The sequence below is a fragment of the Pelophylax lessonae genome (genome assembly GCF_965119305.1).
Source record: "Pelophylax lessonae genome assembly, chromosome: 11".
Lineage (NCBI taxonomy): Eukaryota > Metazoa > Chordata > Amphibia > Anura > Ranidae > Pelophylax > Pelophylax lessonae.
Window position 1 is genome coordinate 96,837,006 of NC_138778.1, and position 14,029 is coordinate 96,851,034.

General features: G+C 39.4%; 1 protein-coding gene and 1 long non-coding RNA gene across 2 annotated transcripts in view; one reads left to right on the forward strand and one right to left on the reverse strand.

Annotated features, from left to right (window-relative positions):
• Positions 1 to 14,029, forward strand: part of LOC309566786 — a 1,174,540-nt gene that overhangs the window by 237,072 nt on the left and 923,439 nt on the right. The window lies entirely within an intron of this gene.
• On the reverse strand, positions 656 to 11,964 carry CNTD1 (cyclin N-terminal domain containing 1; the record flags this gene model as incomplete). The annotated part of the gene is made up of 7 exons (XM_082272383.1): positions 656 to 763; positions 1,715 to 1,811; positions 1,882 to 2,026; positions 4,281 to 4,443; positions 7,107 to 7,275; positions 10,447 to 10,522; positions 11,790 to 11,964. The coding sequence occupies 7 exons, from the start codon at positions 11,962 to 11,964 to the stop codon at positions 656 to 658; spliced, it is 933 nt and encodes a 310-aa protein (XP_082128509.1).

Here is a 14,029-nt window from a genome sequence, read left to right on the forward strand (position 1 = left end):
GCCAAGTCTTCTTCACTGAAAATGAGCTCCATGGCAGTTTTCTTTGTGTGGCCTGCTCCCTGAAGACCCTTCAAGCTGTATGTTATGCTATTTAGTCCTTGCAATTACATTTTCTTAAGTCTTCGGGCTGTTCACATGATGCTGCAGGGTCCTCCTACTCCTTGCCACTGCTCAGTGATGCAGAGAGTGGTGCTGTCATGATGACATCAGTGCTCTCTTTGCACCATTATACAATACTCTGGGGATGCCCCATCAGGGGGCAGGCCAATGACTGTATGCAATCACTGTATATCTTCAATTTTACTGGTGGACTGATGCTGACCTGAAAGACTGGGGACAGCTGCAGAATGAAGATGAGTATTGCAGCTGGAGCTGGGGCCAAAATATAAATAAAAATTAGCCTGGAGTTGGACTTAGACTTGGAAGATGACAGCAAAATCAAAATCATAACATTGTCAGAATTATTAGAACAAAATACATATTCCTTTAATATATTTCTTTTTTATTGATTACAACATCTAAAGAAAGCAAGTTTCAAAACAATCAACTCCAAACTGACATGTACGTGTACGTTGTGCTGAAAAAGGCTACATGCTGAAAATGTTTTCATGTGCTCATATTCTTCCAGATCCAACATAAGTATTGACATGTCTTACTATATTGCCATAACAGTGAATCCAGTGGAATGTTTTAGTATTGCAGAGCCCATTTCAAAGATTGAGTTCACTGTGATTCCTGTAATGTTGCTTAAATGTTCCATAACCTAAAGTGGAATAGAAAGAGAACAGTGTAACTTTAGTGCTTACTGCCTATATGATTTCTTCACCTTGCTGCAGAAATATACCTATATTATTCAAAAAAGTAATGAGAAACTAGGACACTGTTTTTAAAATGAGAAGCTGTTGTACGTTGTAAAATTTACTATATTATATCCAGTAAAAGTGGTATTAAACTCTAAAGTTAACATTTATTATATTGCACCTTGCCAATTCTCAGATGTGATGGCTGCACATCTTTTTTAGGCTTTTTCTCCTTTGCTTTATTTTAACCTGTGATCTGGTCAGTATGTCTGTTGTTTTTCAACAGAACAAGCTGTCCTGCAGATGTAGCAGTTATCGGTTTGAAATAAATCATTTACTATTGACAGCGGGGCTTACAATGATCAGCTTTTTTTTTTTTACGTTTATCCCAAACTGTTTGCTGTAACTGCTTATACACTAGTAATAGCTTGAAGCTGGAGTTCAACTTGAATTTGTTAGTGTATCTAAATCTGCTAGCGCATCCAACACTTCCCTTCCCCCAGATTAACAATAATGTATTTATAATGTTTTTATATGTATACACAAATGTTTTGCCTTTCATTTCTATTTTAAACCGAATGGGTTGTTTTCAAGGTGAGGGTTCGCATACTCTTTAAGTTATTCCACCGGGAACGTTTCTGTACGATGCTCTGTTTTGTGAGCTTTTAGGAAATAGTATTTTAAAAAGTGAAAACTTGTGTGATGACCTTTATTTATTAATTTTTATATGTGAAAAAAATGTGTAAATTGATTATATGAATGTTTGCAGTTAAATCCGCTGACAAACGTCAAGCTATCAAGGGATCATAGGTCAGAAATATAATCAAAAAATGCATGCAAGCGTACTTTATGCTTAGGTGAATTGCCCCTAAAGTGTCCCGAACTGAACACGTCAGTCTTTCTTTTTTAGGTACCTGTTTCCAGGAGTTCTGGCTTATTATATAGGTGCTTGCTGCAATGACTCCAGTACCCAAAAGCATTAGATCTTCCTTTACAGCCAGAAATTTGCTCCTATTAGGAAAAATATTATTAATCAATGGTATTAAGTCAGTGAATATAAAGACAGGACCTAAACCCTCACCTCTGTGTATTACTTGGAGTTGCCAGGTCCACCGTGGACTTAAGTACAGTGTCATAAATAGTATTTCTAAGCAAATAAACCAAATCCAGTACCATCACACTCATATCATACACTTGCTTTAGTGGCAGAGGACAGCCATTATAGCCTGCAAAATTCAAAAAGCCATGTTAACTTTATTTAATTAACTATTACAGTTTTACTTTGATCTGTATCTGATTGTCAGATTTCATTATCTGAGACTGAAGCTTCATGAGTATTATTTTAAATGGAATTTGTGAGGATATACGGTAAATATAGCTAGTGCCATTACTGAAATGGTTCTGGCTTTCTATAATAGGAAGTGCCCAAACAAGGATCATGGCAAGATTACCAGGTAATATTTTAAAGTTTATGTGAATTCAATCACTTAAATCTCATGTAAACTTTAACATGTCGATTTAATTTCTTAAGTACTTTTCAATATTTTAAAATTTTCATATTTTCCAAAACTTTCAATCTGCTTGCTTGCTCTAGGTCATTATATGAAACAGCCTGGCACCTTCTTGCCGGAATACGAAGGTGAGTATTGGCAGTTCCCAAGTTTCTCTTAATATAGGCTTCCTTCAAGTCTGGATGCAAGAGTATAATGTATGTATATGTTTGCACATAAATGGAAAGGTGCTAGGCAAAAGGCGCAATTAATTACTGGATAAGAATTTAAACTGGGACAGAGGAAGATAGAAAATTTGGAGTCAGATAGGTGGGGCCATACACTACTACAGGACGATACTACTATAAAATATATAAAATTTATAAAATGACAGAGAAGGTAGTATTATGGCAGATATTAAGAAAATCTCTATGTTAAAATTAAGCAATGGACAATACAATGAACCACTGGTCCCTCTGATGTATCAGACTATAAATATAATCACCAGGCAATAACACACTTGGTCTTAAAATCATAAAAGTCAATAAAATAATCCATCAAGGGTCCATAATGATACACATGCAAGCAATGGATTAACAAGCTCATCCACAGGGAGTTGATAATAGTGAGAATTAGAGGGAGCACCCTCACTCTCCACCACCACTGTGTCGGGAAATATGTAGTTGAATTGGAGACTCACCAGATCCCAATGCCTCCCCACTTTCATGGATCAGGCATAAACAGCATGTCACCAACAGTATATTTCATCCAACATGAATCATCCCTTTATTCAGTAGTAGTTTCTCTCATGTATGTATGTAGGAATAAGAGACAGAAACCGCCACTAGCGTGATAACGTTTAACTAAAGTATTTATTAATTAAAAGCATCACACATTAAACTCACTTGTTGGAAGAGCAAAAATCGCATGCTGTTGCCTTGTGTGGTTCGGGGGGGCTGCATGATAAGGGTCTTTTTTTTTATTATTTCTTTGCCAGCAATTCTTACTTTTTCTTTGCGACGTCCTTAACAAATGATGAGTCAGGAGTCCCTGACAGCTGAATGTTAAAAAAAGAATTGCCGGCAAAGAAAAAAATAATAAAAAAAACGAAAACAAAACGACATGGGCATGGATTTTGAGGGGAATCCCACACCAAAATGAAAAAAAAAAAAATGGTGTTGCCCCCCCCCCCCCCCAAAATCCATACCAGACCCTTACTTGAGCATGCAGCCCGGCAGGCTGGAGCACATTGTCTCCATGTTGATGGGGAAAGGAACCTCTTCCACACAACCCTGGCTGGTGGATGTGGGGGGTCTGTGGGCAGGGAGCTTATCAGAATCTGGTGGCCCATCCCCTTGTGACATCATCAACCCCAGGCATGCCCCGCCACTTAGTTATTTAAGAACTGTCAGATGGCGGAAGCAGACCTGGATTTACTTCGGGGGATATTGTTTTTGTTTTTTCAATAAAGAAATTGTCAAGACTGATCTGGGGGCCCCCTTGTTAAGACTGCAGATTCCCACAACCAGCAGCCAGGGTTGTGGGGCAGAGGCCCTTGTCCCCATAAAGCTAGCCGACAACTTTGCTTGTACTTTAATCTCTCCTTTATTAAACAGTTTCACAATGAAATTGTGTACAGAAATAGAATTAACCTGAACAAATTATCTAGCCATCTGGACAGAAACAATATGCGAGTTCATTACAAATTAACAATGGGACAGACAGGCTTAACACAATCCACATCACACCTCAATAGACAGACAATAGGAGAGCCTGTCTCTGACATTGACGTTCAATACACATTATCATAATTGTAAACACAGAACCCATTTGAAGCAATCCAACTATTAAGTATCTGTCTTTAACTCCCAGTGACGGTGAGTGCCGTCACACTGTATATTGTCTAAAGTCAGGTTTATGGATTGAACTATTGGTATAAGCCACACATTTAACCTAAGTTTCAAGCCATATGAAATGTAATATAACTTACCTAGAACTTCTAATAGCATCTCTACAAATGTGAAAGGTGATTGGATGTTGATATGGAAGTCCAAAGTTTTCAACACTGTCATTTCAGACTGCAGTAAATCTTTCTTTGTATAAGAGTAACCTGCAGATCTCAGAAACTGGATGACTACATTACTATTGATATTCTGAAAAAAACACACAAATCAAAGAGTGTAACAGTGTAAAAATATTTTTTTTTCATGCACCAAACCTTTCGAAAAAAAAAAATTGAAGCTGATGTTCCTTCATTGGTTGGAGAATTACTGGCCCAGGACAAGCATACATCAAGTAAAATGTCAGAACACCTTTTACGCACATGCCTAGTAGGAAGGAAACAATTCCTGCTTAAACAACCACCTGACTTGAAAAAAAGTTGATTAAAAATAACCCACCCAGGGAGAAAATTAAAATATTAGCTGAACAGTGACTACATCTGCTCAGATTCAGTTACTGTTCGGCAATTCAGGCAGCTTGATCCACAAACGTGTAGATGGGGATATTGATTTATATTTTGAGCAAGAAAGAACATAGCAATGAGCGTTTAGCCATATACAGGAATGATCATGAAGATATCCACAGACAGTTTGATTTTCTCCACAGGCTGAATGAGAAAAAAATCAATCAAGGAAGTGTAAAATGATATGGTATCTAGTAGAGATCATATAGAAGTGCTATAAACAGCCCAATACCAGGGGGTCACCAACCTAATAATTCAAAGAGCAAGAAAGAACATAGCAATGGGCGTTTAGATGGTGGACCCTCGGTATTTGAATCAACTCCACATCAATACAAAGCAATATCCAAAATTACAAAAAATGATTTATTATTACAAACACATAATTGACAGAGGGCAATAGTATATAAAATCAACGTTACATCACAAATAGGGTGTAGTTGTATCACACGGAGCTTGCCAACATGTTTCGTGGTACAGACATGCTTCTTCAGGGCTTCTTTCTCTGTGTCTTACTGTACAAATCCAATATATGCAAATAAATAGGAAAACAATCAAAACAAATCTAGGGAAAAAAAGGAAAAAAAATAAAAAATCATATAATGATAATAATAATATCATGACCAAACATTGCCCTAGCCCGTGAGATGGAGGGGAAAAGGAGATAAGGAAATAATAAAAAAAAAATACAATTATCATTTATATATATTTTTAAAAAGTACTTTCGTAAACGCATCAGGTGTGTTCAAGCTAAGGGGAGACTTCCAAAAAACAGCAGACTGTCATACCTAATTGCCATACCCGACCCTGTACAAAAGGATCTAACGCAGACTAACCTGAGGTTATTAGTAAGTCACTGCATGTCCACAATAGGGATTATTCCTAGCCATAAATCCGCCCTTCTACTATGTCTGGCCCATCACTTCTGCCTTTATCTGGAATTCAATAGGCAGATTTGTATGTGACCTATAGTTTGCCACCAGCACGCCCCCATACTTTAAGGCATTTTATATACTCCCTTCTACATTCTATCTGGCCAATTGATAGAGGATCCGCCCAGCTTCCCTGGGGCCTCCCTTATCTGCTATTTAAGGGCTTGCCTATGGAGGGTTCATTTGCTAGAGTAAGGGATCCTCGGGAGACCCAGACACATCTGTTACTGTAGTCCTCTTACACCTTGCTTCATTTACTTGGTGAAAATTGGATATCACCTGTTTAGAGTTAAATTTTTAGATAAGGTAAAAAGTCCCTTCTTTTCCTATAGTCTATTTATCATCTGACCTTTCCCCTTATTTCAATGTGGTGTTCCCCTTTGTTTTTTTTTCTCTGATTTTTGATTCGCTTTTTCTGACTCCGACATAACTTATATCAGAAACTCCTCTCACCACCTGGATTTATGGCTAGGATTAATCCCTATTGTGGACATGCAGTGACTTACCTAAATCAGGTTTGTCTGAGTTAGATCCTTTTGTATAGGGTCGGGTATGGCAACTACATCTGTGCCTAATTATGTTTCATTAAATTTATGTCTTTTTTATAGGTCAGTGAATGTTTTGATTTATTTGCTCTTCCATCCGACAATTGAACTCCAGTCTGTTCCATATTTATGTTTGAGGCCAGCTTTAAAGTCTGCAGTTCAAAATCTCCCCTTAGCTTGAAAACAACTGATGCTTTTATGGAGGTAATTTTTAATAATAAATATAATCATTTTTTTTTCTCTCCTTTTCCCCTCCACGGCAAAGTTTGTTAGTGATATTATTATTATTATTATCATTATATGAATGTTTTTTTTTCTTTTTTTCCCCAGATTTGTTCTGATTGTTTTCTTATTTATTTGCATATACTAGATTTGTAGAGTAAGACACAGAGAAAGAAGCCCTAAAAAGGGGTCTGTACCGTGAAACATGTTGGCAAGCTCCGTGTGATAGATCTACACCCTATTTGTGATTACTTTTTATGTAACGTTGATTTTATATACTATATGTATGTGGGCCCTTTTATTTTTGCCCTCTGTCAATTGATGTGTTTGTAATAATAAATCATTTTTGTATTTTTGGATATTGCTTTTTATTGATGTGGAGCTGATTCAAATACCGAGGGTCCACCATCTAAACGCCCATTGCTATGTTCTTTCTTGCGCTATGAATTATTAGGTCGGTGCCCCCCTGGTATTGGGCTGTTTATAGCACTTCTATATGATCTCTACTAGATACAATATAATTTTACACTTCCTTGATTGATTTTTTCTCATTCAGCCTGTAGAGAAAATCAAACTGTCTGTGGCTATCTTCATGATTATTCCTGTATATGTAAGCACAATAAATACAGGCCTTGTGTGAAATTGAAAACTCTTACATGATAGTGGAAATTCAACTTGCTAGTAATCTGAATACAAGACACCAGGTAGAGGACGAAACTTTTGCACAGACTGGCTTTTGCGGATTCCCATGCCTCTGTGATTTCGATCAGATTCCCATTTTCTGTACTGGATTTATACAACTGCTTTACATAAAGGATCATAAACCTGGAATAAAGCACAAGTCAATTTAATCCTATGTGTCATTCTTCTTAGCGCTTTACCATAAACCTGACTGGGCTTAAAATGTTTCTAAGATAACAGCAGCCTGAAGTGCAAGCACCTTATTGTACTCCAAGTACCTACTTGGTCTCCAAAGTAACCTCTGTGTCTCTGTGGTGCCCCCTTGGATCCTAGGCCAAGGCTACAAATAGAAATTATACTACTGCCCAGACTGACCCTGCCTCTGCTAGGTGCTAAGACCAATTTTCTTTTTCAAAATATCAAATGCCAACGTTTTAGTGGAAAGTTACGTTTCTGATACTTGAAAGATGGATGGCAGGGGTGGGGTTTAACAACAGAAAATGGCACTGTATATAACAGTAGGTCACGGGACAGCATGTCATTATGTACAGTGCAGGAACAGCATGAGGACATTAAGGGCCTGCCCACATTCCAGAGCTGGAATCGGGAGAGCGGGGAACTAGACAGATGTTCCTCTTTGTTAAATCCCCTAGACCAAGTGGTTCCTAACATTTTTTGAGTCACTGACCTTTTTAAGAACCTGGTAAAAGCTATATTTTCACATAAACACAACATTGCTTGCAATGAATATATGTACTTGATTGAAATGTCATTGCCTCATACATATATGACATACACAAAATTTGAATAAAGTAAATGATCTTACCAAAAAACATTCCTTTTCATGCAAAAAGTAATGGCCACTCATTACAAAAATGAAATACAATCATCTTGTGCAAATTAAACAAAACAATTTTAATTAGACTCAAATCTACTACTACTACCACCCTACTAGAAAATGAGAATTAGCACTTGCTATTATGGAGTGACACAAGAAGTCGTTGTGCAGAGAATGATGATACAAATTTAAATGGTAAACATGGGCCAACAAGGAGTCAAGAGACGCTTAGAGATAGGCGCTCTAAGCAATGGCAGAGTGTTTTCTTTAAAGTTTAAATTCACCTTTTATAGAAAATCTGTAAAGGTGACCTAAATCTGCCCTGGCCAAACCCCCGTCTCTGCTGTACTTTCTTCTTGCATTCCTGAGCTGTCAAGACTCCTGCAACCTACTCCAACAGTACAGTGAGTTGTAATCCTTGCTGCTTACCTTTCTGCCCACCGTTCATGTGACGGTGCCAACCAATTAGAATCTGTCTGGTCTGTACTGGCTGTGATGTATGGAGAAGAGAGAAAGCAGCAGGGATTTCAAATCCCTGGACCATTGGAGTGGCTTACAGGAGCCTTGACAGCTCAGAACTGCGGGTACAGAGGGGACCAGTGGGGTGGGGTAGGGGTTAGGTCACCTTTGCAGATTTTTTCAATAAGAAACCATTGATTGGGACAAGGGGGGGGGGGGGGCTGTATAGTGAATGTAAATGTTGTTTTTTGTCTGACCCTAATGAACCCCCTGAAACCCATCCATGGACCCCAAGTTAAAAACTCCTGCCTACACTAAACATGTGTGAGACATTGAATTTAGCTTTAAAGAGTAACTCCACCTTTGTTGAAAAAAAAGCAGTCCCTTCTGGGTGATCAATGTACATTGCATAGATTTTTTAAGCTTTGTTGCAGGTTGCTACCTGTTTCTCCTCTGAAGGAATAGCTGTTTGTTCTGTCTTTTGAATACAGATTACCTATAGGAATTACTTTTTCGTTATTGATCAGATGATGCACTTTCAGGGTTCTAAAGAGGAAGTTGCAGTGCCTGCATACTTTTAGAAGTTATTAACCCTTTAGGATCCTCTCACCCACAATTAGATTTTTGTTGCACAGGGTGTCTAAAATCTGTGTTCTCACTATAGTGTTGCCTAAATGTGCGCAAAATTGTGCGAGTTTGTCTTATAGGTCACTGTTATACTGTACCTTTCGAGAAAATTATATAAACATTTTTTTAAACAAAATAATTTAACTACATACAGTATCTCACAAAAGTGAGTACACCGTTCACATTTTTGTAAATATTTTATTATATCTTTTCACGACACTGAAGAAATTACACTTTGCTAAAATGTAAAGTAGTGAGTGTACAGCTTGTATAACAGTGTAAATTTGCTGTCACCTGAAAAAAAAAAAACTGAACACACAGCCATTAACCTATTCAAAGTCGGGGCGCCGCTTTATAGCTCAGTTTCAGGGTCTTGCCAATCTTCTTATAGCCTAGGCCATCTTTATATAGAGCACCAATTCTTTTTTTTAGATCCTCAGAGAGTTCTTTACCATGAGGTGCCATGTTGATCTTCCATTGACCAGTATAAGAGAGTGAGAGCGATAAAACCAAATTTAACAAACCTGCTCCTCATTCACACCCTAGACATTATGACAATGACGAGTCACATGACACCGGGGAGGAAAAATGGCTAATTGGTCCCAATTTGGACATTTCCACTTAGGGGTGTACTCACTTTTGTTGCCAGCGGTTTAGACATTAATGGCTGTGTGTTGAGTTATTTTGAGGGGACAGCAAATTTACACTGTTATACAAGCTGTACACTCACTACTTTACATTGTAGCAAAGTGTCATTTCTTCAGTGATTGATTACTAATGAAAAGATATAATAAAATATTTACAAAAATGTGAGCTGTGTACTCACTTTTGTGAGATACTGTATTATCTTATGTGATTTTACTGTTGACAACTAGTGTACTGTTGAAATGGTAATGTTTTTTAAAGTTGCATCATCCCTAAAATATGTGTTATTGAGTTGTAACCTATGATTCCGTGGTAGCTTACTACCAGTTTCTCTTTTTTTCTGATGATTCCGACCTTACAGGTTGCTGTTAAACCTTTTGAGAACATTCTACAAAAATTATTTGAAACAAAATTGTGCGAAATGTGTGTGTTCAAGGATTGTGCAAAAAAAAGCAAGCTGTGCTTGTGCTGACATTCATTAATGGCATTCCAAAAGCAGCTAGCAAAGCAAGTAGTTTAAACATACAAAAAAAATTAAAGCTTCATGAGCTACTTTGGCATGATTGTCATGCTTAGGGCAGCTCATTGAATTGGAGAGACTATCACATGCATGTAAAAAAAACATGCTGCATTATAGACTGAATAGGGACTAGGTATAGCTACCCTTTGTGCTGCATTGGCCACTTAGGTTTAAAAGACACACATTTATAAAGTTTCAACCTACATATCTTCATGCACAGCTGTACCTGTCAAGAAGTTCCACTGCTTGATACTTAGTTGAGAAATCTTGGCACCAATGCTCTGTTAACAAGAAAATGAGCTCTGCGATATAAAACATGAACATTATATATTAATCAAAGTCATTAAGATCTATTCTCAACACAGATGACTTTTGTGTTTTGAAAAAATAATTACCACTGTTACTGTTCAATTACGTTATAATTAAAACAAAAAGTACTTACTTTAATGCCAAAGTTATTCATCATAGAATATTGAGTGCCACACCAAAAACATTGAATTCATAAAAATGGCGCTGTCAGATTTTGTGAAAGTGTCTCTTATTCATCTTAACAGTGGTGAAGAATGTGTTAAATTCATCTACGTGTCTAGAACCAGTACTTAAATATGGCTCATGCATTTTAGAATGCACGTCAGACACTTTTGCAAACTCTGTAACCAGAGTGTCTATAAAATCTGAACTAAATTATGGTGAAAGATCTCATAGTTTTTGTGTACTTAAACTATCATTCAGCCCCGGTTCACACTTATGCGATGCGGGAAGACTGTGAATGCACCCCCGGCAGTTTACACTGCCATATGCGATATGCTGGGGGTGTCAATGTAATCTTAACGACACCCTCAGTTTGATAGCATATCGCAGTGCGATCTTGCAGTTCGCACAGGATCGGATCGCACAAGTGTGAACCACTGTGCGATCCGATCCTGATGCGGCTGCAAAAAAGGGTCCTGTGCGTGTTTGCTGCGGGTGCGGTGCGAATTTAGCCATACAAAGTGTATGGCTAAACTCGCACCGCACAGCCGATCGCATGTAATGAAGGAGCAGTGCGCTCCGACATTACATGCGAACGCCGCAGCCACATAAGTGTGAACCGGCTCTTAGAATCATCCTAAGGGCTGGTTCACACTACAAAAACGCACTCCAGACCAGTTCCGGATGCATTTCTGCTTGCGCTTGTTTATTGCATTTTAGACGCGTTTTGGTGAGTTTTGAAAGCATTTAAGGGTACTTTCCAGAAGCTTTTTTTCTTATTTTTTCCTGGTTTTTGTACTAAGGTCTGGTGCATGTTTTGTGCATTTTTGATGCGTTCCAGTGCATTTCGGAGTGGTTTTCATGCGTTTTCTGCGTTCCAGTACAGGAAAAATGCAGGTTCTACTTTTTTCCTGGAATTTGAACGCCCTGGAACTCACTGTGCTGGTGTGAACAATACCATGGGAAACCATATAACCTACTTTCCATGTGTTTTTGAAGTATAAAAAAACACACTGGACTGCATGTGGCGTGAATTGGCCCTTATAGATAGTATACACACAGTATTAGTATAAGGACATTTACCAAACAGGGACTCACCTATCACCTTTGGTTGCTTAAAACAGCCAGCATGCACCGACAGGTTTTCAAGAACTTGCTCATTTTCATTTGCCAAGCTGACAAGAATATCTTCCAAGATATCAAATGTGGCTATTCCAAATATTGTGCAAGGAATTTCAGTAAATCTTTTGGTTTTAAATGGAAGCCGGTTCATCCTTTAACTAAATCAAATACCAAATAGTAATTTATCAAACAGGAATTCTGTACAAATATTATTCTTTAATCTGTAATATCTAAATGTTTTATGACTAACAATATACCAAAAAAATTGGATTTTTGTCTTACGGTAAAATCCTTTTCTCTGAAGTTCATTGACGAACGTAGTTTCTGTTCGTCATAACAGTAGGGTTATACTGCCCCCTACAGGAGTAGGACACTAGGTAGAAAAAAGTTCTGGCTACGCCTATAGGCAGTCCCAGGGCGTATACCCTCTCTCCCTGCTATAAGATTCAGTTTTGTATCAAAGCAGTGTTAGAGAAAACAATACCAACCCAACTCTAAAAGAGAGGGGCGAGTACTGCATCCATCAATGAACTGAGAAAAGGATTTTACGGTAAGACAAAAAACGGAATTTTTGTAAAATCTTACCTGTAAAATTCCTTTCTCTGAGTCCTCCGACAGTCGCCGCCTCCTCTAAGTCATCACAATTGGGTATTGTCCACCTATCCGTAGGAATAGCTAGGCATATAGACTTAGTCAAAAGACAAAAGGCATTAGCATGTACACACCCACGGGGGCTGTCCCATCTGGTCAATACCCCCCCTGCATCACCACTCCCAACTCAGTTTGGTAGCAAAGCAGTAGGTAATAAGAACCCCAAAAAGAGGGGCGGGGGCGGCGACTGTCGGATGACTCAGAGAAAGGAATTTTACAGGTAAGATTTTACAAAAATTCTGTTTTCTCTTACGTCCTCCGACAGTCGCCGCCTCCTCTAAGTCATCACAATTGGGATGTCCCAAAGCAGTATAGACATGAGGGGTGGGAGACGCAACCGTAGAAAAGGCAACGCAGTACCCACATCAGAGAAAGGAATCTTACACGCACTGTAAGAACCAACTGGGCAACAACAAAACAATGCTCAACAGGAGCAACAGCCCAGGAAAGCAAATGCCAACAGCCAGGGACCCAGGAAAAAAACCAAGGGTCCATCATGGCACAGCCGCACTGAGAACTTTGCGGCCAAAGGAAGCATCAGCTGATGCCAGAACGTCTACTTTGTAGAACTTGGAAAAAGTGTGCACCGACGACCAAGTCGCCGCCTTGCACACCTGGGCCACCGAGGCCCGATGCCAATAGGCCCAGGAAGTACTCAAAGACCTGGTAGAGTGCGCCTTAACAGGGAAGGGCGGAACCAGTTCCTTCAAGGCGTAAGCCTGCTCAATGGTCTGTCTGATCCATTTGGCAATAGTTGCTGCGGACGCAGCCATGCCCTTCCGAGGTCCCTCAGGAAGGACAAAGAGGGAATCCGTCTTCCGAAAGGATTCCGTAGACTTCAGGTAAACCCTGATCGCCCTAACAACATCCAAGGAATGCAAGGCAATCTCCTTCGGATGTTTAGGCTTCGTACAAAGCGAAGGCAGGACAATGTCCTCATTAAGGTGATAATCAGAGATCACATTGGGAAGGAAGGATGGGGGTGGTCGCAAAACCACATTATCCCTGTGAATTATCAAGTAAGGGGAACGGCAAGACAACGCCGCCAGTTCCGATACTCTACGAGCCGAAGTGATCGCCACAAGAAAAGCAACCTTTTTCGACAGCAGAGACAACGATATCTCCCTGATATTCTCGAAGGGAGCACGCTGCAAAGCGGACAGGACCAAATTCAAGTCCCATGGAGGTAAAGGCTCCTTTCTAGGAGGAGCCAAATGTCGCACACCTTGAATGAAGGTGCGCACCAAGGAATGAGACGCCACAGGGCGTTGGAAAAGGACCGCCAGTGCTGACACCTGGCCCTTTATTGTGGCCAGCGCCAGGCGCTGATCCACTCCAGACTGGAGGAAAGCCAAGATCCTCGACACCGAGTAAGAACGAGGGGAAAACCCCCTGGACTCACACCAGGTGAAGTAGGCCTTCCAGGTACGGTAATAAATCTTACCAGAGGAAGATTTCCTAGCCCTGATCAGGGTAGGAATTACCTCAGGAGATAGACCCTTGTCCTTCAAGACCTGGGTCTCAACAGCCAAGCCGTTAAAGCCAACGACCGTAAAGCAGGGTGG